Below are 22,555 nucleotides of genomic sequence, written 5' to 3' on the forward strand. Positions count from 1 at the left end.
TGCTACATCCAATACCTTCTCAACTCTGATACTTTTTTTAATTATATATTTCCTTCCTATTTAGTAGCTCAGAGAAGTTGTAGATTACTCCCCCCCCCCCCATTTCAATTGACTTGGGGAAGTTAAGGATGATACTTAATAACACAGGCCACAACACAGAGCTTTCCCAGGATATGTTACAAAACAAGGGACTGCGTGACCTGCTCAAGGTTACAAAATGACTCCATTGCTCACTCGGAATTACAAACTGGCATCCTCCTGACTCCTCCTGTATTTTCACTAATAAAATAATACCACTACTGAACACTTGCACAGCTCCTTTCATCACAGGATGTCAAAGGCCTTTATAAATATTAATTAAGCATTGCAGCAACACTAAGAAGTATGTAAAACTTAATTCTGCACATGAGTAAACCCAAGCAAGGAATGAATAACCGATGTTCAAAGTCACAGGACAACTCAGCAATATGGAGAGTAAGTGGCTCTTGCCATTAAGGAGCACTCCATTAGAAACAAGGACACAATTAATACTCCAAATGCGGTGTGAACAACCCTTGATGGCCAATACATTACACAGTCATGCTCAATCCTGCTAAGAGGACACTAAATTTCAGGCAGCATTCTCACAAAGACACAAAATTTGGCTTCCTCCGAACAGAGAAAACTTCCTCATGAGATTTCTAGTAAAAATCAGTTTTTTCTTGTCTGGTAGCTTCCTTAGAAAAGACAGGTTTGAGTGTGATATTCTTTGGTACTTTTACAAAAATTAACAAGTAATACCAACCTGAGGCACAGCTCAAAGAAAAATTCAGACCCCACAAATGAAAGTAAGCCACTACTTAACATTCAGTCACATGCTCCAGTAATTAAGGGGGACAAAAAATACCAGTTCAAGAACTCAATATCTATTCCCAAAAGAAAGAACTTTCATCAGTCCAAAACGAATGTTTTCAGCAGACTGATAGGTTTGTAATTACTTAAGTACTTCAGTGATCTTGCAACTTCCTATAACATGTCAGTACATGACCCACCACAAACATTACTCCTTCCTTTTGAAATTATTTACTCTTTCCAATGACCATAATTATCACGAGACACTGATTTGTAACACTTACACTTCTGGTGTGAAAGCTAACCATGCTAAAACATAGCAAACCTGATTTGCTTCTATGTGCTGCCACATTCACAGTTTTAAATGGCAGGAGTGAGACTGATTTTTAAATTTTATTAAATTCCTGTCAACCTACCAAAAAAGACCCCGAAGGTGACAAGCTCTGAACTCCTGCCAAAACCCCTGTTCACATTCCATTCAAGAATGTGACATACATGACTGCAAAAAATACTTTTGCTTGGTGAAAGGGTATTTTCTACAGAAGACAAAAGAAACAGAGTTGCACTAAAAACACGCGCAAGATTCACTCTGTTAGAAAAGGGGACTTTGTTGTTACAGTGTCAATAAAGCCATTATGTAATCCGTATTTCAGCCCAGCAGTGCAGTTGCTTTTTCTTTTAAATTATTATTTTTATTTTTTAATTATTATTTGTCAGGTTGGGGGTTTTTTTTGTTTTTTTTTGGGGGGGGTTGTTTTTTCTTTTTTAAACAACTCATGCACCAACTTTACTTCCCATCAAAACAAGATTCAGTCAAGGCTGACAAAGAGTTGGCCAAATGAAAAACAGGGGTTTGTTTGACATTTTAAATTACAAAGTATGGTTTTTTTTTTCATTCTACAGAATGAATGCCTAGATACAAGGTTTTCTGTTTGTTTGTCCTTTTGTGTTTTTGGGGGGGAGTGGGGGGAAATACGCTTCCAAAAGGACATAATCTGGCTGTAGAAACTTGGGCTCTGGGTAAAGCTGTGTATCACTATTTCACTATTACAGTTTTACCGTGAGTTCTCTTTGAGCACAAAAGCAGAGAACAATTCAGTATTATATTTGATATACGGCTTTCGTTGCATGAACCAATTTTTCTTCCCTCTTACATGGAACAACAGCTAGTTACCATCATTCAAGCATTATGCCTTCAACAACAGCCTGATGAGATTTAACAGCAAGGCTTCAATAAATGGCCTTCCACAACCCACCTCTAATTCTCTGGAACCCAAAAGTTGCTGAGTTTCCTTGGGTTAAACTAGTCACCCAACCTTCAAAAAAACGGTCTTGAAGATCCTGATCAACACACTGCCACTTAGAAGTATGACCAAGATCAAGATCAAATACTGCTGAGGTATGTCCCAATGTACTTGGAACGAAAGAGGAATCAGCCTTTTGGTCTGCAGCCACACAGAAGCTTTAGATGAACAGTGGTGGTAGTACCTCTCCAGATAAACACATCCACTACAGATATAGCCAATAAGGTAACAGAATTCTCCAAGTATGGAGACGCACAGATAGGCAATCCTTTTGTTACAATACAGCATTTAAAAGTTTATGTTTTGGTTCTAATTATGAGTCAAAAGCATTTTTTAGTGCACTTAGCTGCTGATCCCTAGCTTTTCTCTAGTGTTATATATAATGGGTATCCCATCCAAAATGCATAAACGTGCTGCAGCATATTCTCACGCTTTTCAGAAGACACTCCACAAGTCTTAGGACTACACTGTTACAGATTACGGTTGTGCTTAAGGTCAGTAAGATACCACTGTAGATAACAAAGTCAGGACTTTCCATGCCAGTACTACACAGATATAGTAAATACTGTACCACTAAACCACCCTATTTTGTAAAGCTATTATTCAATATTTGTTCCTTATAGGGTAATTACAGATGATGATCTGGTGAAACAGCAGTGCTAAGTTTTAAGGCAGGTGTTTCACAACAAAAAAGGCTTAAATACATTTACCACTTAAACTGTATAATTAAACAGGCTGTCCTGTCACACATCAGGTTTGGCATGCGGTTCAAGGTGTAAGCTTTACAATACACAAAATAACACAACTTCCTCCCTCCCTACTTTTATATGAAGATTCAAACACTGATAAAAGTTACATGATAAAGTAAATAAAATCAGCTGTCTCCACCATTCATATGATGGAGTGACATTTGTAAGATGTATACATAACACTGAAGTGAGCAATTTTGTTCACAGACCATGCCCTGTGGTTCTGAGGCTTGCACCTGCTGTTAAGGCAGACGGGCAGCGATCAGGTCTCACTGAAGTGCTAGTGAGGATGAGACTGCAGATCCTGCACAAGAAACGACGTAAATCACAAGTGCATGAAGTCCTCTCTCCCTGATGCATTGCTACAGATATTTTGATGATCAAAACATCAGACTGACAGTCATAAAATGCAAGAGAATAAATGAAAGATGTGGGGTTTACTATGGATGTGATACACTATCATTAAAGAAAACTGAACTTTATTCTACTGCAGTTTGCTCAAAATAAAGAGATACACTAGACTTGGTATCTACTTTTAAAGCAGCAAGACCTCAGGGGCACTGAAAAACAACTGTGTTTGACTGTTTGGGATCCTTCAAATGCATTAACCATACAGATTCTTTGCAGAGCCTGGTATGGAAACATTTGTTTGCCAGATGCATGCTGCTCACCCTTCTTACCACAACCAGCAGGCCATCTTTTCATTAGTCATTTTTTATTCCAAAGTGAGATCAATAAATTATTATTCAAAACATCACAACTTCATGTCATGACTCATGACTAATTAAGATGTAAACTGAATTTATTCATTGGCACACAGAATGTAAACTAGAAAATTGTAAAGAAACTATGTGTAGGAAACAGAAGAGACGAAAACAACAACACAGTGCAAGACATGGCTTGTTTTGAGCTACAAGAAACAAATAATCTTTACTCATGAAGTTACTTAAGCAGCCTAAAGATTTAAAGCCTCTCCAAGATGGTCTCCTCATATAATCACTTGAGTTTTGAGGACATAAAGAAGATCTGATCATTTTGATCTGCCATTCCAAGAAAATTATAGCCTAAGATCTTAAAACATCAGAAAGGAACAAATAACCTCACCAATGCATGCAATGTCTACAAACACCATCTGCACTCTTCCTTACCTAGAACATTATTTTTGCTTATCTCAAATTGCAAAGTCTGCATTCATATGAAATATTGATCACTGCCCTGAATTAATGTAAAATTCCAATGTTCTCTAGAATCTAGCAGTTTGCTATTTTCCCAAGATACTGTCAAAAACAGTGGAGGAAAGACATGAACAATCAATACATAATAGGAAGTAAAAGGTGCATTGCTATACACTTAATTTCAAAGACTTATAATTGCTGCTGTGTTTTTGGCGCACAACTGACTGCAGAAGGCTTGATTTGACATTAGCTGTGCACCCTTCTTTCCCCATGAAGAACAAATTCTTAAATGATAATTCTGAAGGCCAGCATTGTATTGCAAAGCATACTGCATCACAGATCTACATTTTGTGATATGACTGAATGTGTATCAAGGAAAATTCCTCTGTTTCAGGAATAGCCTAGGAAGACACGTACAGTATACTTCAGACAGCTAATGAAAACCAGTTGCCACATATAACAAAGAAAGAAACTCACTCCCTTTTTTCACATCTACCAGCAGAATGTACTGGCACATACTTCTTGTACAAAAGTGTAAAAGCGCCTCACTCTTTGAAAATTTGTGGCATCTCAAACCCTTTAATTTCTAATTTCCCTTCATGTTTTTAATCACATGCTCCCATTAAGCATAACAGACAAAACTAAGATACAAGTAAACATCTCAAAACTGCTCCTTGTTTGCAAAGAGGGGAGGGTTTTTTTGTGTGTGTGTTTGTTTTGGGTTGGGTTTTTAATTTTTTTTGGGGGATGATGGGTTTGGAAGAAGTGGTACTGCTTGTTTTTTTTAATATTTTTAACTTGTTTTTTGGCAAGCTATAATTGGCAACACAGACCCAGCTGTCAGTTCTCCATCGGAAGCATTATCAGGAAGGGTACCAAAAGTTCAGTCAAGAACTTCGTGAGGTCACAGAAAACTGCAACTGCCTAATGATAAGCACATTTTTTAAAAGAGCAGAGTCCAAGAATAAATCAGGTTAACACATGGTTAACACTTGAAATACTAGTTTGTTCATGTCTTTGTTAAAAATAAGAACTAAAGCAGAAAGTTACTACAGTCCATGGAACAAAGCCCTCACAAGTAGCAGCTCCTGCATTACAATAAAGTACTGTCACCCTAAATTGAAAGCCTTCCTGATTTAAATGGGAAAACACAAGCCTTTGCTGAACACAGTAGTGTGTCTTATCCGGAATCTGTGCAGATGGCCTAAAACACACATACAGTGGTAACTTCAGAAAAAAAAGTAGAAATATATCTTCTTCATTCCAAAAGGAATGGAAAGGTGTGGAAAACAGCATTCTGCAAGCCATATAATATAATCATACTGTTTAGTCCTATAATCGTACCTGTTTAATAGCCTATCTAAAATTAACTAGCTACAACAGTTATGAAGTAAAAACAAAAGATCTAGAAAATACTCCATTAACAGGCCGGGATGTTTGCTACTGTTCACATTCAATCATCCGATAATGCTATTTTTGATTCATCTGTTTTTACAGTCCTGATACTGTGCACCATTCCCTAGCTGCGTTTTGAAAAAGTTGCTTCATTTCACACCTTCTGGAAATAAAGCATAGATGAAACCACCTTGTGTAAACATGAAACTCCTCCTAATTGCTAAGTAAACAATAATTTCCTTATTTCTTAAATAAGGATGTTAGAAAGTTTAAGTGAAAAATGTTCACTGTACCCTCAGGCTTTTGTCTAAACGAAGGACAGTCTCTCACCAGGGAAACAATTTGTTTTAAGTATGTTGTTATTTCTGTGGAGTTGGTGTCTACCCAATCTCAGCAGTCGCTCATGTGAGAGCTTTCCCTATTTGTATTAAGTGCAGAAGACAAGATTTTTGAAATTTTGATTGAGGGTTATCATTCCCTGTCTCTTGCCAGGAATGATAATTTACAGTGAGTGATGAATTTTACTTGCCACTTATGTCATTCACAGACACAGTACCAGATCAGTTTCTAGCTTCAATGCCATTTAAATATCTCTTGGGTTTTAATACAAGTAATACAGTTAATACAGTAGCCTAAGATCACTCATAAATTTAAAAAGATAGTGAATACTCAATCTGAGGACTGTCTTGCTTGAAAAACTGAGTGTCCATTCATACTCAAGAAGCAAGGAAATACTTTAAAATTAACTGCTCATTACTAAGAAGAAATCTCTTACACAGACAAAGTCAGCTCTGCAATACCTATATTCTGGAAAGCTTACATTCCTTCACAATATGGAAATTCACATCAGAAAGTTGCTTCAACACACAAAAATTCTAAGATGACGGGGCAACATGGCTACGGCTCATCTTCCAGACAGGCACTGTCATCTGCTATGGAAGAGTGAAATAAACTGTAAAGCAAAAGGTAATCTGGAAAAGAAGCTAACATGAGGAAACCACTGAAATGCCACCTTACAAAACAGCATCACCACAATGGTTCATGGAAAATAAAAATGTTAAGTCACAAGGGAAAAACTGAGGTGGACACTACAGTGATATAACTGAAATTCGCCATTCAACACCTTTCTAAAGTTCCAAGACTAAGTTGATTTGTCTTGTTAAATTATCATCCCAAGCAGTGCTTGCTACCTTTAGGTAATTTTTGCCTTGCTGCATTACGCAAGATTAACAACTTATTTTTTAATAAAAACCATGTATTTCTCATGCTCAGCAATGATGTCCTAAGACACAAAGAAATGCATAAAACTTAAGAGACTATAATTTTCAAAGAGTAACCAACATTTTTACTTCTGAGTGGTTAAAAATACTCTTTTTCAACATCAGCCTTAACAGAGAAATAGTTACATCAAAACCATTTAAAGCATTCAGCATATACACTCACTTAAGATTCTGCATGTTTCTAATAAAAATAATTTTTACCTCTGCTGACAGTGATTTGAAGGCCTCGCCTATTCTTAATTTACAGCTACCTTTTCATATCTACCACTGATGAATTTCATGGACACACATAACAGCGGTTTCATTTTTTAGACACTGTGCAAAAACAGTGTATGATACATGACAGGAATATACAGCATTCACTGTTCCACAAAAAAAAAAAAAAAATCCCACACTTCTAATCTATTCTGTTAAACCTTCTCTCTATCCTCTTTCAGAAAGGTGGCTCTGCATAAAGACATGTCAACTCTTTGCTGCTATATAAAGTTGAAGGTTAAAATGCATAAGCTGATGTGGGAGACTACTTCCTGCTGAAAGAAAAGCCCTTTAAACGCTAGAACCTCAAATCTGATTTGTCAGCTTATTGATGCTTGCATGCATACTCCCAGTGCACAGCATCTATCTTTCCATGAAGGCACTGTATTGAAAAAATGGTCAATGCTCCTACCTAGCAAAAAGGTTATCATGATCTTATAGTGAAAGTAATACAGAATTCAATCACTCACATAACATAAAATTCCAAATTTCAGGTAAAGGACCAGACCTTTTGCTTTAATCAAATCCATGCACTATGCTGGAAGTGCCACCTGCACTTTTGGTACTCACCAAGTGTAATTTACACACGGCTGATTTAAATGACGAAGTGTACCAAGTAAGAGTGACCAACTTTTACTAGTGCTCTAAAGATTGTTACAAAAATACATTGGGCAGTACTAGAAACAACATCCTTAGTTAAACCAGCCTTTGATAAGCTTGCTCTTAACTAACATGTCATTTTAAATAGAGGAAGGAGAACTTTAATCTGTAATTTAAGCTATCTCTACCAGCTTAAACTAAGGGGAACACAGCTCAGAAGAAAACCAACAGCTGGGTCTCCCACTCACCACTGCGCAGATCTAGCCCGTAACAGTTCCAGGTGGTGACTGGGTAGCAACCCTAAACATAGTCAGTCATCACTATATGGTCACGGTATTTCTGGAAGACCTGCTAGGAAGATCTATACAATTACAACATATTACCTGCTGTGATAGGTGAATAAAGCAAGAACTGCCACAACAATGTCAATCTCTAAAGTGGCCCAGGCTTTTGTGCAACAAACCTGACAGGCATCCGGTTTAAACCTCTTCTGAAGCCACAACCAAATGGAATTGGGACTTGTAAACATTAACAGCTGAAACTGAAAGGGAAACTCAGAAAGTGTTTTCCGTCTGGCTCAGTTAGCAGGACACATAAAAAAGGAGATCAAGTAAAAAAAGTAGATCACCATCATTCTCAATTTAATGATTTGATTCCCTTTAACTACCAAGGAAATATTTAGATGCAGCCTCAGCAGCAATTCTTTCTGAGTGAGATACAACTGCACTGCAAGCACCAGCAGACACTCGGGCACTGTTGCAGCTGGGTAAGAGAAAGGAGGACTCAAGCGCTTCAGCCCCTCAGAAGTGAAGTATTTTATTGTTAAGCTTTCCATACTTGGATTTCTTTTTTGGAACTATGTAACGGTTTTGTTATTTTCAGCAGGAAAAGTGCAAATTTTTGTTTTTGTGCAAAGTTCCTGGTCTTTTTCTTTAAGTTCGTTTTTCTCTAGCTAGGTTCCATGGGGGTAATTGAAGAAAATATCCTTATTGTACTTGCATAAAGCTGCACTTAGCAAGATATGGTACACACATAAAGCTGATATACCTGCAGAGAAAAAAAATCCAAGCTCCACTTTATTGCTACAGCTTGGAACTAACGACGTTTTACCTGGAAAAAAAAAAAAAGGTCCCTTTTACTGTGAAAATTGTTTTACTAATCCCTGCCAAGGTTTTTAACGGTACAGAAAAATACCTGCTGATGGAGATGTTCATTCTATAACAATATTTTACATTAAAACCTCCCCCCCCTAAAGGGAACTCCTCAAATAACCAAAACTGCCCATTCATTCCATGAAAGCTATTCAAAGCTAAGTTTTTACTTTAGAAGGATGAAAACACCAGTCTGAACTTACAGCAAGCTTTCTTTCGTACTGCACTGAAGGATAACAATGTTTAAATCCTCATTAAAAACCTCACAAGTGTTAGGTATAGAATGTGAATTTCGGTTTAATAAACAGTTACTTCAAGAAGATTGCCTCTGAACTAGGTTTTCACTTCTATTTTAAAACATATAAGAAAATCACATTCTTTTCAGGGCCTTTTTTTTTTTTTTTTTTTTTTTAATGTTAATATTTGTCAAGGTATTAACACAGATCAGGTACTAAGCCTTGAATTCCAATGCCCTCAGCAAAAGGCCTTAGCCTGACCTCAAGACACTGCACTACCATTTGTTACAATTTCTGACCCAGCTACCTTAACCATACTTCTTGGTAAGTGGAAATCCACAAATGCAAGTTCTTACAGAAACCAGAACTTCCAGCATTTGAACTTCTGAGATAGGTGTAATACCCAGTTCCATCTTTTCACCCACATCATAATTTCAGTTAAATCAGCTTTGTTTCTGTAAAGCCATTAAGGAAAAAGAAAGCATCATTCTATTCACAATTTAGTACAGCTGCCTTCAGCCCCAGGCCACTAGCCAGGAACTTCTGAGTTCAAGTCTGGCTCTGCCACAGACTTTTTGTGTCGGCTTCAGAGAGGCTCTGAATTTCTCTGCTGCTCCTCTTCAATCAGTACAGTTACCCCTATAGAATGGCACTTGCTATGTTTTTACAGGCTTCTGCCAGACAAAAAACTTGAATTGATTCTGAGAGCAATTTTTATTATAGTGTAAGTCACACTCAGAAGTCTCCACATCTGCTGATATTTCTTAACTGCATTAACTGCCAACATACACATATTACATATACGCATATACATATATATATGATACACACACAAACATGAAAAGACAAAGCTAGAAAACAGCTAATTATTTCCAAGTTTGATAAAAGAATCAGGCTGAGAAAATGAAATCAAGTTTATCTGCTATAATTAAATGTACAATGCAGAGCAACCTACAACCTTGTTCTTATTAACCCAGAAGCCAATGACGAAATCTGGTTTTAACAGCTTAACATTAAATGCACATGGCACGCAATGCTCAAGCTAAAACAATTACAACTAATACTTCTGATTATTACTTTAACAACAGAAAAAATGTCCTGTGAAGGAATGTGAAGGAGAAAAAGGATTTAAGCTTAACCAATGAATGAATGAAACATCATTTAAAAGATGAATTTTATTAAGAAAAAGATTAAGGGAAGTTACATGAACTTAAGCTGACCATATACTTGCAAGTCTCTTGTAGAAGAGTTTCACTTCACATTATCTAGACTGAAGCAGAATGTAATGGACTGACAGTAGCTAACCTCAGCTCTTCCTGCATTCCAATGATCCAATCATGCTCATCACCTTTAAACCAATATATGCTGCCTTTAAATTAACCCCTGAGAAAAAACCCTTGTCCCCAGAACTTCATCAAGACAAGGTCGACTTTCCAAAAATTAACCTGTTTGGTTATTCACAGCCTAACCACACAGAGCATAAAGAATGAAGCAAGCACAGCTTTATGGTACGTTAAGCTGCCAAAGTAAATCCTAGACTCTCAAAAGTTTACACTCTACCTGTTTTCATCTTTTTCATCTTATTTTACCTAAAAACTGTTAAGAATATACTTCCTACAGTTTTTCTAAATCAGGACATAGGATTTCATTCTAGAATGTGATACCTGTAAAGCAAAAATGTCTCCCAATTAACACAGCAAATAAATTCAGAATGTGTTATTTTGTGATAAAAACAGTCACTCAAGGACTTCATACAAAAAAGCCACTCCAGAAGAGCTACCATGCAAAGATAAGGTGGTTAAATGCAAAATAAGATAGCTTTTGGGAAAGGAGGACTAAAGTGGTTCAAACTGCTGAAAAATTACCTGCATGTAAGACAGGATTCTCACATCCCAGGTCATTTACCAAAACTTTCGACTGCACTTTGGTGGTTTCCAAAACATACTTGCTGATTAAACCCGTAAAACTGAGAGAAATGCCATCAGAAAGAAGCACATCCAAACAACTTATTAGGAAGATTAAATCTTTACCCAGATGAGATTTTTAGTTTCCTGTATCACACTACAATCAGTGTGTTTCCATCAGATGAAGCAGTCACAAATACTACAGCATGGCCAGTATACTGGTTAGCAAACATTCCTGCCAGGATAATCTGCTCTGAACAAGACTACAAAATAAAACAAAAATAACCCTACTGCCTTCTTCACTTTCTCTCTCTCAGCATTGTTTGGTCTGGTTGCGATGTATTAAACAGATAATCTGAACGTTACCTGCAAAGGAATGGAAAAATCTGACTGTAACATAGGGGTATTTATCTAAAATTCCCACTAATATTGCTATAACTGACTTCTGTAACACAGCTGGAGCCTTCTATTACACTAGGTTCAAAAATGCTTTTGGGGTTTTACTTCAGGTTAACCAAGTATTTTTACAGGCAATTTCAACCTCCTCAACATTTAGATCCCAACCAGCACGCATGAACCTGTAATGACATCCACAAATTAAAAAGAGAGCTGGATACAGTATGACATACATATAACCTAAATAGGATATTCTCTATTTCTATGCCCTGTATTTTTTAACTATTTTATATATATATATATATATATATATATATATATATATATATAGCGTTTACCATAGAAGCTCCCTTGAATAAAACTGTGGGGATAATAACACTAGCAGTACCCAAGCAAAGCTTAACAGGATAGGGAAGGTTTTATTTATATAAAGGTTTATACAGCCTTTCCTAGAATATAGGAAAATGCATTTTAAAAATTCACATGAGGATCAAGCTATATAATTCGTATTTTCTGTTTCACAGAAGAATAAGCTAGAAAAGGATGTTAGGTAAGTTTTGGTTCCTTCTGCCCTCCCCTGCATAGAGAAGGTACCCATTTCCATTTTTATTGTCCTCAAACTCTCTCCATTAAGAGAAAAAAAGAGCAAAAAAAAAAAAAAACCCAGCACAGTTACAGGATTAGAACTTCCAAAGTATTAAAATACCAAAATTCACTTGCATGTTGTGATCAAATCATTTTCCGTATGAACTGTTCAGAAAAAGGCTGAGCATAAACATGCTGTACATTTAACTGGCAAAGGGACATATATTTCAGTCTCACTTTAGTTGATGAAGCTCTCAGTAGTAGTTATCCTCTTGCCAAAGAAAACCCTTTTCATAGACAAGTCTACCTAAAGTATCAATACAGAATTATCATGTGTTCTAAGTCAGACCCTGAATCCAGAGTGATTGCTTAACTGAAATCATATACAATTAAAAATATAAATGCTAATACAGAAGCTGCAACAAGAACGCAAATGCTGCTACATTAAGATTTAAATATTAAGTTGCAATGTCCTCTACTACAAACAGTAAAATCTAAACCGAGGAAAAACTGAAGAAACATGGAAGACTTATCTTAAAGGTTTAAGTGAGACAGGACAGTATGTGCTGGAGAACTGGATGGCTCTGGCATAACCAAGTTCACAAACGTACACTAAACCACAATGACAACACATCTCTGCATATTCACCACAGAGCACATGTAAAATGGGACAACTGCACTCAACTCTAATTAATGGTTAAGTGGCATTAACAGAGTATGTATTTAAACATTACTATTTTCATATAGGTCAACAAGCCCCCAAAAGCTTAAAATCTGCGCAGACTACGGTGTAGACATGCTTAAAAAAAAGTGAATTCCAGCAGCCAAAATTTTGCACGTTCTCATCTACACGGGGGCTGTGCTCAACAGCCACTATGAAATTACAGATAGACAGTGCTTTAATGATTGTGCTGTTTAACAAATTCTGTACTTAGAAGTAGGAAAAAATTACTGAGAATACCAGAAGTAGTTTTTCCTTTTTTTTTTTTTTTTATTTTTCTAAAAAATACTTCTCTGATTCAAAAATTAAGACAATGTTCTGCTCAAGTTTAAGACAGTTCTTGGGTTCACAGCTGTCATACCCATACCCATATTTAAGGAAGCCGTAACTCTACTCATACTAACAACACTGGGAAACTGAGCATACACACCCCACCCCCCCTTTATTTCATACTTTAAACATGCATGGTAGGGTTTTGAGTATTCTTAAGGAGTTAAAAGAGCTGCCTCCTTCCTTTAAAAAATATTTGTGCCTTTCTGCTTTTTAGCTGCTTAAGAAACTATCCTGTTCCAAGCAACTCAATTATGGTGTTCAGTGTCAAAATAATTCTTTTCTAACACAAATTAAACAACTGCTTATTCATTTGCTGATAACTGTATGCATGTATAAAAATGGAAAAAAAAAAAAAAAAGCTGAAGTGTTGTGGTTTTTTATTTGTTTTTTTTGCCTTTTCTTTTTTTCTAGACTACCTATTATGTTTCACGCTCTTATTTGAGCTACCTCAAAATTTGTTGACCTCCCCTACTGTTCAAAAGGCTCTGAAGTTAAGGCCTAGTAAAAACCATCCTAACAAGAGAAGCACTCCCCTGCTGTCATGAAATGAAACACAGTTGTATCTTGATGCTTTGTTTTCATTTTGGTTTAGCAATTTTCAAGGCCGCATTTCACTTCTAGAAGTCCGAATTTAACATAAATTTGTATAAATACACAAGCTTTGTACTTTTAAGCATTTTAAGTACTTCTAGTTAATTTTCTCTGGCAGATATATACAAGCATCCATTTTATTGAAGTTCAGATACAAACTGCAGCACTGCAAGGAACCATACTAAACATTCATGCTTATTATCTGTGGTTTTAAACAAGACTCCTCTCAGCAGCTTCTCTCCAGGTATATTAGCACACAGCTTTCCATGTTGTTTAACCCTTGGTTTGATTTGTTCTGCCTTTAAAGATCATCTCGTGTTTTATTAATGTATCTTCTCTTAGGTACTTTAGGAGGAAAAAAACCACAGGGTTTGTATCTTGGTTTACGTTTTCCCACATTACTGAACAGGCTAAATTCAAAGTAGTCCTGGAACTAAAATACTCCGAAAGAGTATCAAGGTTTGTCTTTCAATATGCCTGTGCTATAATATCCAAATATCATCACATCAACCAGTTCTTAAGATATGATTTTTCAGAAATGATTACAGACACGTAGTTCTAGTAGCATCAGATCATTTAAAACCCTGAACTATAATGCCAACATACTCTACACAGACCAGAAAATAACTTTCAAAATTACAACATACACAGAGCCTTAAGAACTCCTGTCAGAAGTGCGTTGATGGCATTATGTACAAAAATTATTAGGGTTTGCATATATCCATGCTGCTCCCAAAATATAACTTTTGCCTCTACAAAAAAGAAAAATTTGTGTCTTACAAAGGAAAAAAAAAGAATTTATGCAATGAGAAGTGCTAAGCGTACAGCTCTGGAGCTGGAATTCAGCATGATTACAGAAAGGCACCATTTCTTATGTGCCCTTCAAAACAATTACAGGATTATTACTAAAACAAAATTGAAATATTTTCAGTATATAGAATTTTTATCTCCACAATGGCTACACAACACTGAAATGACTGAAAAGTACTATCCCGACACCCAACTTTACGTATCTTGTTTGACCAATATTTGAAATACAGTACACATAATTATACCAACTAAATGCCAGTGTTACATTAGCAACTAAAGCTGCTGTTTCTTGAAATAAAAACTGATCTTGTCTTGCTTTGCAAAAAAAAAAAAATCTTTCTATTCACCCAAATGGAATTTTACATCTGTTTATCAAATTAATTCTGCAGCAATAAATACAGCTAAATATTTAAAGTTTAGCCACTTTAAACATAACCAGCTTCCTCAGCAGGATACTTTTTAAGCGAAAAGACATCTTTTGCTCTGACAGTATACACATCACCCTTTACTTTCAGGAAGGTTACAAAACTAGCATCCAGACACCAAGACCTCATCTCCTTGGCAGAGATAAATATGTACAGATAAAAATTCTCTTCCAACAATATGCTAACTCTATAGATTTTTCTTCATTTATAGATTTGAATACTTTCCCCTCTACTCAGCCATCTATTAATAAAGTATGAGACAAAAGTCTCAAAAGGTTAAGTTTAGCTGAAACCAGCCAGCAAAGACCGTATGATCTTATGAAGTTATGCTTTTTTTCCTTCTCAGCAGGGGAGAAAGAGGATAAAAAAGAGCTGCTGAAACTAAGGCATACTGATTTTTTAGCCACTGCTTTTCCCTCATTTTTTTCCCATCAAAACTGCAGACTCCTGTACATTGAAGCTTAACAGTAATGTCAATTATTTCTCAAGAATCTCTTAGATGAAGGGCAAAAAACTTCAGGGCTCTGCTAGCTACAGACTTCACTGTAATTTTCAGCCTACTGAAACAGTCTGCTTTGGAAAGGGACTGATTCCTGTAGACACCACCAGCAGTTGACACAGAAATGAAGACAGAAAAATTAAATAAAGCTTCCAAACCTGGTTTCACCACTGTAAACTGAACAGTGAAGAAACCCAGCCCAACACTTCTGCAAACTTCAAACTGATATACAAGTTGCAACTCCAAGTAAGGAGACTCAAAGTGATTTTCAATGAGTATTTTGTTCCCTTTGTACTGCAAGAACATACTGAATGCAAACAGTATTGAGAATTGCCCAAACTCACACTTTTAAAATCCCATGATTTCATAGGCTATGGAGTCCTCAACACACTCTGCACTAAGAGCTGATGGGTCAAAGACATACTTATATGAAGAATGATTTTAATGGGTCCTTCCTATTCACGTCACACTGTCTCAAAGTTACTTCTATGTTTGACAGACTCCATACTGAAATAATTTCTATTATTCTCAATAGCTGATTTTGGTCTGATCCATGACAGCTTCTGTAGGTATGAGCAGTTGCAGTTTTCAGAAAATATCCTGTATTTCACCTTCCTAACAATTGAGCTATACATTTACACAATTTGGAAGCATGTAACAGGCAGCAATGCATGTAGGCAAAAAACATGCAGGAAAGGCAAGTACTTTTCTCAAGTGCAGATTCTGGAATGCTGTATCCTATGATATTGCCAACTCAGGCCAAAATGTAGGTTTTCCTTACTTCCTCAGTTCAGCCATCCTATGCTACAGCAATTACCACATGAACTACAAAACTGACATTTTATGCACCAAATCTGAGAATACTTCTACTTTATATGGCATTTGAAAACAGTTCTAATGTCTAATTAAATTTCTTAATCAACAGGCATATGCAACATATTCTGGCTACATCAAGATCCCCACTAAGCCCAAGGCAGCTTTGAGCAACAAAAGCCATTAGACTGCATCAGGTCAGAACCACAGAACATTTCTGTAATATCCCCTCACGCAGATACATGCCAATAGTACAAGGGTGGAATATAATAAGCTCGTTTATGCTAAACAGGGAGAATATACAACTTCATACAAGAACTGGGTTATCTATTACTACTAAACTCTGAACACCAAAATTACCAGCATACCACACTGTATCAAATTTGTATGGAGTTCAGCTTTTTATTAGCTCATTCTATTTTAAATTAACACCCTTAATTTCCAAGGGAAACTGAACAACTGCAGAATTATTTCAAATGTTTGCTAGCCAGTAGAGAAAAAAAAAAGCCCTGATGTATAACTACTACAAGACTATAATGAGGACAGCCAGACGTATTTCAGTAAATATATTCAAATGTCTCCTCCCTTTGAATTTAAGTGTATGCATAAAAGCCACAAAGAAATATAAAATACCACTCATCTTGCAGGTTAACAAAGTTGACCTGCTAACCATACACAATCAGTTCACACATACACTGCACTGTGGAAGTGCATTCACATGATTATTTGATTATCTGCTACTTAAATATCCATCTACAGAAAAATATCACAGCCCAAGGCCGATCAGGAAGGGGTGAAGAGCAACACAGACCACAAGGAGAACTGTTTCTTTTTTTCTTTCTTTTTTTTTTTTTATTTAACCTCACAGAAAGGAGCATTACATCACACTCTTACAATGCAGGGGGAGGGGCCTGTTCTCAGAAAGCAAGCTTCAGCTATTTCCCTTTAATTTTCTGCTTGGTTTGGGAGAGAGATGCAAAAATAACTTGTATTTAAATTTTTAGTAACATAGAAGACGGGGTAGAGGAGGGGAAATGCGAGAAAACACAAGCTTTTTTGCTTACATTTACTAACATGCAGGTGAATACTTGTTTTCTTAAAAATACACAGCAAAAGTCTACCAAACATGAGGCGCACCCTGCGCTTGCAAGGGTGCATTCCTAAATACCTGCCCCACATTCTACCAGCCGCCAGACCCACTGAGCTGAGGAGGGTACCTTACTTCTGGGCGAATGGACACGGCGAGACCATTTTAAAGCCGGCACCGCCTAACTCGCTTTACCCCCTCGATGCCGTGTTTATGGGGCAGGGCCATTTGGTCCCAACGACGGCAGACACCGGGGGGTGAGGGGGTGATCTGGCCGCTTTGGGGAGGGGGTTAAGGCGGGGGGGGGGTGTGCATCCCGAGCCCGCGCGGGAGCCCAGCCTGGCCGCGCTCCGGCGGCGCAGAAATCCTCCACCCCCCACTCCCACCCAAACCCGGCACTGTAGGTGTTTGGGTGCTTGGTTTTAGCGTTCCCCCCGTCCCGTTTCTCCCCAGGAAGGATGGCCCGGTGAGAACGTTTCCCCATCGGTCCCCCATCGGACCCGGCAGCAGAAAGAATGCAAAACCCCGTTTTATATATATGCAAATTTTTGCAGCAGATGTAAGAGCTTCGGGTGCTGTGGGGAAGAAACCACTTTTTCAGAAGCCTCCATTTAAATAAAACAAGATTTTCAGTACTATCTTGTACTTCACCAGCTTGGAAAACGCAAACCACCTTCTGTAATTTGCCTGTGTTTTAAATTACAAATCCCTTCCAAATCCACAGTATGCTCCTACCGACACCTCCATCTAAAAAGCCCTAAAAATCCACGAGAAGTGCTTCACACGTAAAACCAGACAACGTCTGAAGCAAGTATCTGTGCTACAAAAAACCACCTCTGCAAAACCACGGGTGAAAACAGCGCAGGCTCTTACAAGATCTACAGACAGGTAAAACCGAGAAAAAGAGGAATAAAATATAAACGTACCACTAACCTCATAAAGTGCAGCAGTGCTTAAATCCAGCGAGTTGAGGCATACAAGGTAGAAATGGAAATGAAAAAAAAAAAAAGGAAAAAAAATCCGAAAATGGTTTTGTGTTTGGTTGTTGTTGGTTTTTTTTATTTCTTTTTGTTGGGTTTTTTATTATTATTATTATTTCAAACGTTCAGAAACCAGCAGAGACTCTGTCGGCCATTTTGGCTTGAACTCCCTCGCTCGGCTCGGCTCTGCTCTGCTATCCTCTCTCTCTCTCCCTCGCTCGCTCCCTCCCGCTCGCTCCCTCTTGCTCTCTCTAAAGGAAGCAGCTTTTTTTGTGACCTTCAAATACAGGCGGGTCATGTGACTCCAGCGGGCTGTCAATCACCCAGGCGGGCCGTCCCTTTCCAGCCTTAAAGGGACAGCGCCAGCACAGGGGGAGGACGGCCAACTCCCCGCCAAGCTAGCGCGCTCGCCACCCGCTTGATCCCTCACCGTTCACCATGCGAGGGGCAGCAAGCAGAAAGGGTAAAATATGTGAGCTGTGAGAACTCTGAAAGAGAGGAACTCGGCTGGAGTCCTTGCTCTTTAAAACTGACTAAAAAAAAGGCGGCCAATTATGCTGATTCTACATTAAGGTGGCAGAGCCCATCAAGGGTGAATGATGAAATGTCTAAGTCCCACTAGACACACACTCTTGTGGTGCACCGGGGACACAAGACCCCTAGCACTTACCTCCAAAGAAAACCACGTTTTCAGTACCACCCCATCCTGATTCAAGGACAAGACGAGACTAATCTTCAGCCCACCATGAACTCAAGGCAGTAACAACAGGCTGACTACAGGACACTCGCACATAAACCCAAACCCTAGGTGAAGAGGCATGAACACCTTGTGGGACAGCAGAGCCAACTCACTTTCCCCTACTGCCTTGAGTCTTAGGCTGCAACTCCATCATTAGGCAGACATCCATAGATAAATGCTCAGTCGGAAGTGAATATCCCAGTATGTTTCAACATAAAACAGTAAGTCTGCAGGGTGTTTCCAGACATTACCTTGAATGTGCAGAAACAGTTAAAACACAGTTCAGAAACAGTATATGATAATGCAAGTATTGCTTTGCTTTGAGGAGGCTTGCTCCTGAGTCTGCCCAATATGGGGAATAAACACTTGAACTGAGAAGGTACTGGAATCCAGTGAGGTGACAGACAACAGCTTAGGAAGCTCCTGGGAGCACCTTCAGGACCGAACCCTGATAATACACACATTTTTAATTCTGTACAGTTTTGCACTGTAACTATGTAGAAAGTAAAAAAGACCATGCTAGTAGTGGAAAAACAACACAGAATGAAGCTTAACTTAAAAAGTCATGGGAGGGCACCCCGTAGGAATGATTTTGGAGAGGGGCAGAAACTGCGCATCTTATGAATGAGAATAAAAATTACTAGCGTATGTTGTCACACTACATAAGTCACTGGCTAAACGTGTTTCAAAAAGATCACTAAGAGGCTATGAATGGCTAATAGGTCTCAGGTTTTGACATGCTTTGCTCCTACTGCCCTCCCTCACAGTAAGGCACAGAAACTCTCAAATGGAGATTCCCCTAGTGAGTGGGTTTCTTTAGCAGGGCTACAGCCTGCAATGCAACACCTCTACATCTACCTCTGCAGGCTCATGAAACCCTGGAAATAGCTGATGTGTGTAACAGGTACCTAATGAAATAAAAGCAGTCGATGCTAGCTATTGAAGATGTGCTGTCTAAACCAGAGCAGAGAATCACCCAGGTTGGCTGGATTTAACAGCTTGTGGTGTTTTGTGGCAGGGCTAATCCAAACATGGCAATTTAAGAAATGTGGTGAAATCTCAGGAAATGGGTTCTTATTTGTGGCAAGACCCGAAAGGAACACCACAATTGCTCTGAATATCTGAAGACAAAATCCAAACCAACTGCCTGGCAACTGATTTACACAGTTTCATAGAAACAAATATATAGCCACATTTACGAAGCAGCTATCCCCCTTAACATTACAGCAAGTATTGCAGCTCCATGTTCTGTACATGTTCACGCTGAAGTATGACAGTATGCACTAAGCTGCAGATAATTTCAGTTCCCCTCAAAAGCCAAACTGTTTTACTCAGACTCACAAGTCCCTTAACTTCAGTGAGGCTTGCCAGTTCTCCATTCTGAAAGTCCTGGAAGCTTTTACCTCAAGAAGTTGTTAATACTGTGATGACTCCAAGCAACCAGCACTCACCTGAGTTCCTGTGTTACCTTACTTGACTGCTATAAATTTTCACCTTGTCAATGTTCCATGGACAGAACTTTTTTAATCAAAAAACTTTTTTCAAACAAATAATCAGTGAACCAAAATTATTTAGAGAAGACAGTATGGGCAATTCTTAGATAAATGTAACATGGATAAAACATGTCAGCTTATTTAGCATTCTGTTAAAAACAGAGTGTAAGCCTAGGTTTTACCTTGATCAGTTTCTCTTCCATATGGAGCAATGGACTCCACTTGGCAAGGTGAAATTACCCATGTTTTGTCTCCTTTAAGATGCTATTTGAAAACAACTTCAAGCTCCTTATTTTACTATAAAAATAAATGGAATGAATGCTTTAACTTAAGTTTTTCAACTAAGCTAACAACTGAAACATACTTCATTCTTTATCTGTTCCTGTTGGCATACTGGTTAAGATGGCTCACAAGGAATTTTGGGGTTTTGTCTTATTTTTTTCCTGTGGGGTTTTTTGTTGTTATTGTTCTTTGGTTTGGGGTGTTTGTTTAAAATGCAGCATTTCCCCAAGCAAAACTGCAGAAGAAGCAGAACAGTAGTTCAGAAAACATCCAATGGAGTATAAAAATACACAGCATACACAAGATCTGCACATCTCTTTTCAGAGGGCAATTACACTTTAAAACCTAACCATTAAGCTTTCTGATGCTAGCAGTCCTGTTATAAGCTAGTGTTAATAAGTTACATCCTTGTTATGCGCTACTAGCTTACCTGATTACAAACACTTCATTTCTAAGCACCTTCCATCTGAGGATCATAAAGCACTTTAAAAACTTTAATGAAGCTTCACAGTGCTCCTATGAGGACAGTATCCAGTATGAACAGACATATACATGCACACAGATGCACATTAAGAGAGATGCTTACAGTCACGGATTCTCTACACTCATCTCAACTGAGACAAGAAAGGAGTGGGGGATTTTTATTTCACATTAAGCTGCATTGTGGTTCTAGTAACAGCTCATCCTCTCTGATGAGCTTTTGGTAAAAATCAATAAATTAGGCTTCAACGTTACTGACACTGGCATCCTTCAGTGTCCACTCGACAAACCAAGGTATCAACTTTGCCCTCCAGTTGTCATCTCAAAAAGGAGACCTGGCCTGTCTAACCTGGTTTCACTTAATTTTAAAAGGATCTGAGATCATTCAGTCCTATGCAAAACTCCCTGTCTTATGAGTATTTTGTTTGGGCTCAAAGTCCTGCAGTTTTGCATATCTTACTTCTTTTGAAGGCTGCACTCTCACCATCCTCCAACACTGGACTCCACCAAATGGGCTTTTCTACATTGCCCATACACATGTGGCAGTAAATTTAGGACTCATTTTTCCCCCCTAGAAAGTCCTTCATAGCTGCTACTATGAAAGTGAAAAAGCCTATTCAGCTCCTCCGGACACAATTCTTCAGCAGAAACCTCAAACATTAACAAGTTTCTCATAGCAAGAATGCCTCTCACCAACTGTCCTTTCTATTGATGGTGAAGAATTTACTTCCTGAAGTGTAAGAGGCAAAAAGGCAGATTTTCTTCACCAAAGTGAACTGAAGCCTGCATGTCCCCTCTACCCTACTGCAGCTCACCAGTTAGATATCCCAAGACCTCCCTCCCCCAACCCCAGAAAGGGGGTGCAGTAACAGATTCAAGATAATTGGTGGCAAATTCCTCCCCAGCCAGTCACCAGTGGACCAACTGTCCTGGATTACAATCCTAGCAAACACACCTCTTCAAGTTAACAGGGATCAGAAGGGCCCCTTTGTCTCTCCTGAGAGGAAGTTAAATGCTTGACTTTAGGGGTAGGGACATATTGTGAAGACTAGGTTACACAGCTAAACAATTTCCAGTAACAAAAAGCAAGCAGACAACCCCTTAAATTATGGAACAGAATTAAGAGCCTTAACTATTCCTTGCATGTTTCTTACAACTTCCATATGGTGTATTTCAAGAGAAAACTTTTAAAATTAAGGTTAAAAACAGGAGTTCAAAGCATCTTGCTGCTTAGATGTGGTAACAACTAGGAACTTGACACAGGCTTCTCCATAATGGATAAGGGATAGTTCGGATCACTTATACATTATTTTTTCTGAACAGACACAGATGCTGAATGCCCAACACTTCTGAGAAGTGAAGACCCTAACCAGTCTTCACAGCAAGTGCACATAAGTCATCGTGCAAGAGAGATGTCCTCTCCTTTTGCAGGAGTACAAAA

The 22,555-nt window shown here is 38.1% G+C and overlaps 1 protein-coding gene across 23 annotated transcripts in view; it reads right to left on the reverse strand.

Annotated features, from left to right (window-relative positions):
- TNRC6B (trinucleotide repeat containing adaptor 6B) overlaps positions 1–22,555 on the reverse strand; it is a 141,045-nt gene that overhangs the window by 59,703 nt on the left and 58,787 nt on the right. The window contains exon 1 of one of the 23 annotated variants that reach the window (XM_061364100.1): positions 18,074–18,410. The exons of 21 other annotated variants lie outside the window; for them this stretch is intronic. In XM_061364100.1, the coding sequence (XP_061220084.1) occupies positions 18,074–18,078 (5 nt within the window). In that variant the 5' untranslated portion in view covers positions 18,079–18,410. Of the gene's footprint in view, positions 1–18,066; positions 18,411–22,555 lie in introns of those variants that run through there. One more of the 23 variants, XM_061364128.1, reaches the window with a different exon arrangement.

The sequence above is a fragment of the Neopsephotus bourkii genome, unplaced genomic scaffold (genome assembly GCF_033783945.1).
Source record: "Neopsephotus bourkii isolate Nb327-2 ecotype Australia unplaced genomic scaffold, CSIRO-AGI_Nbou_v1 NB_107, whole genome shotgun sequence".
NCBI lineage: Eukaryota > Metazoa > Chordata > Aves > Psittaciformes > Psittacidae > Neopsephotus > Neopsephotus bourkii.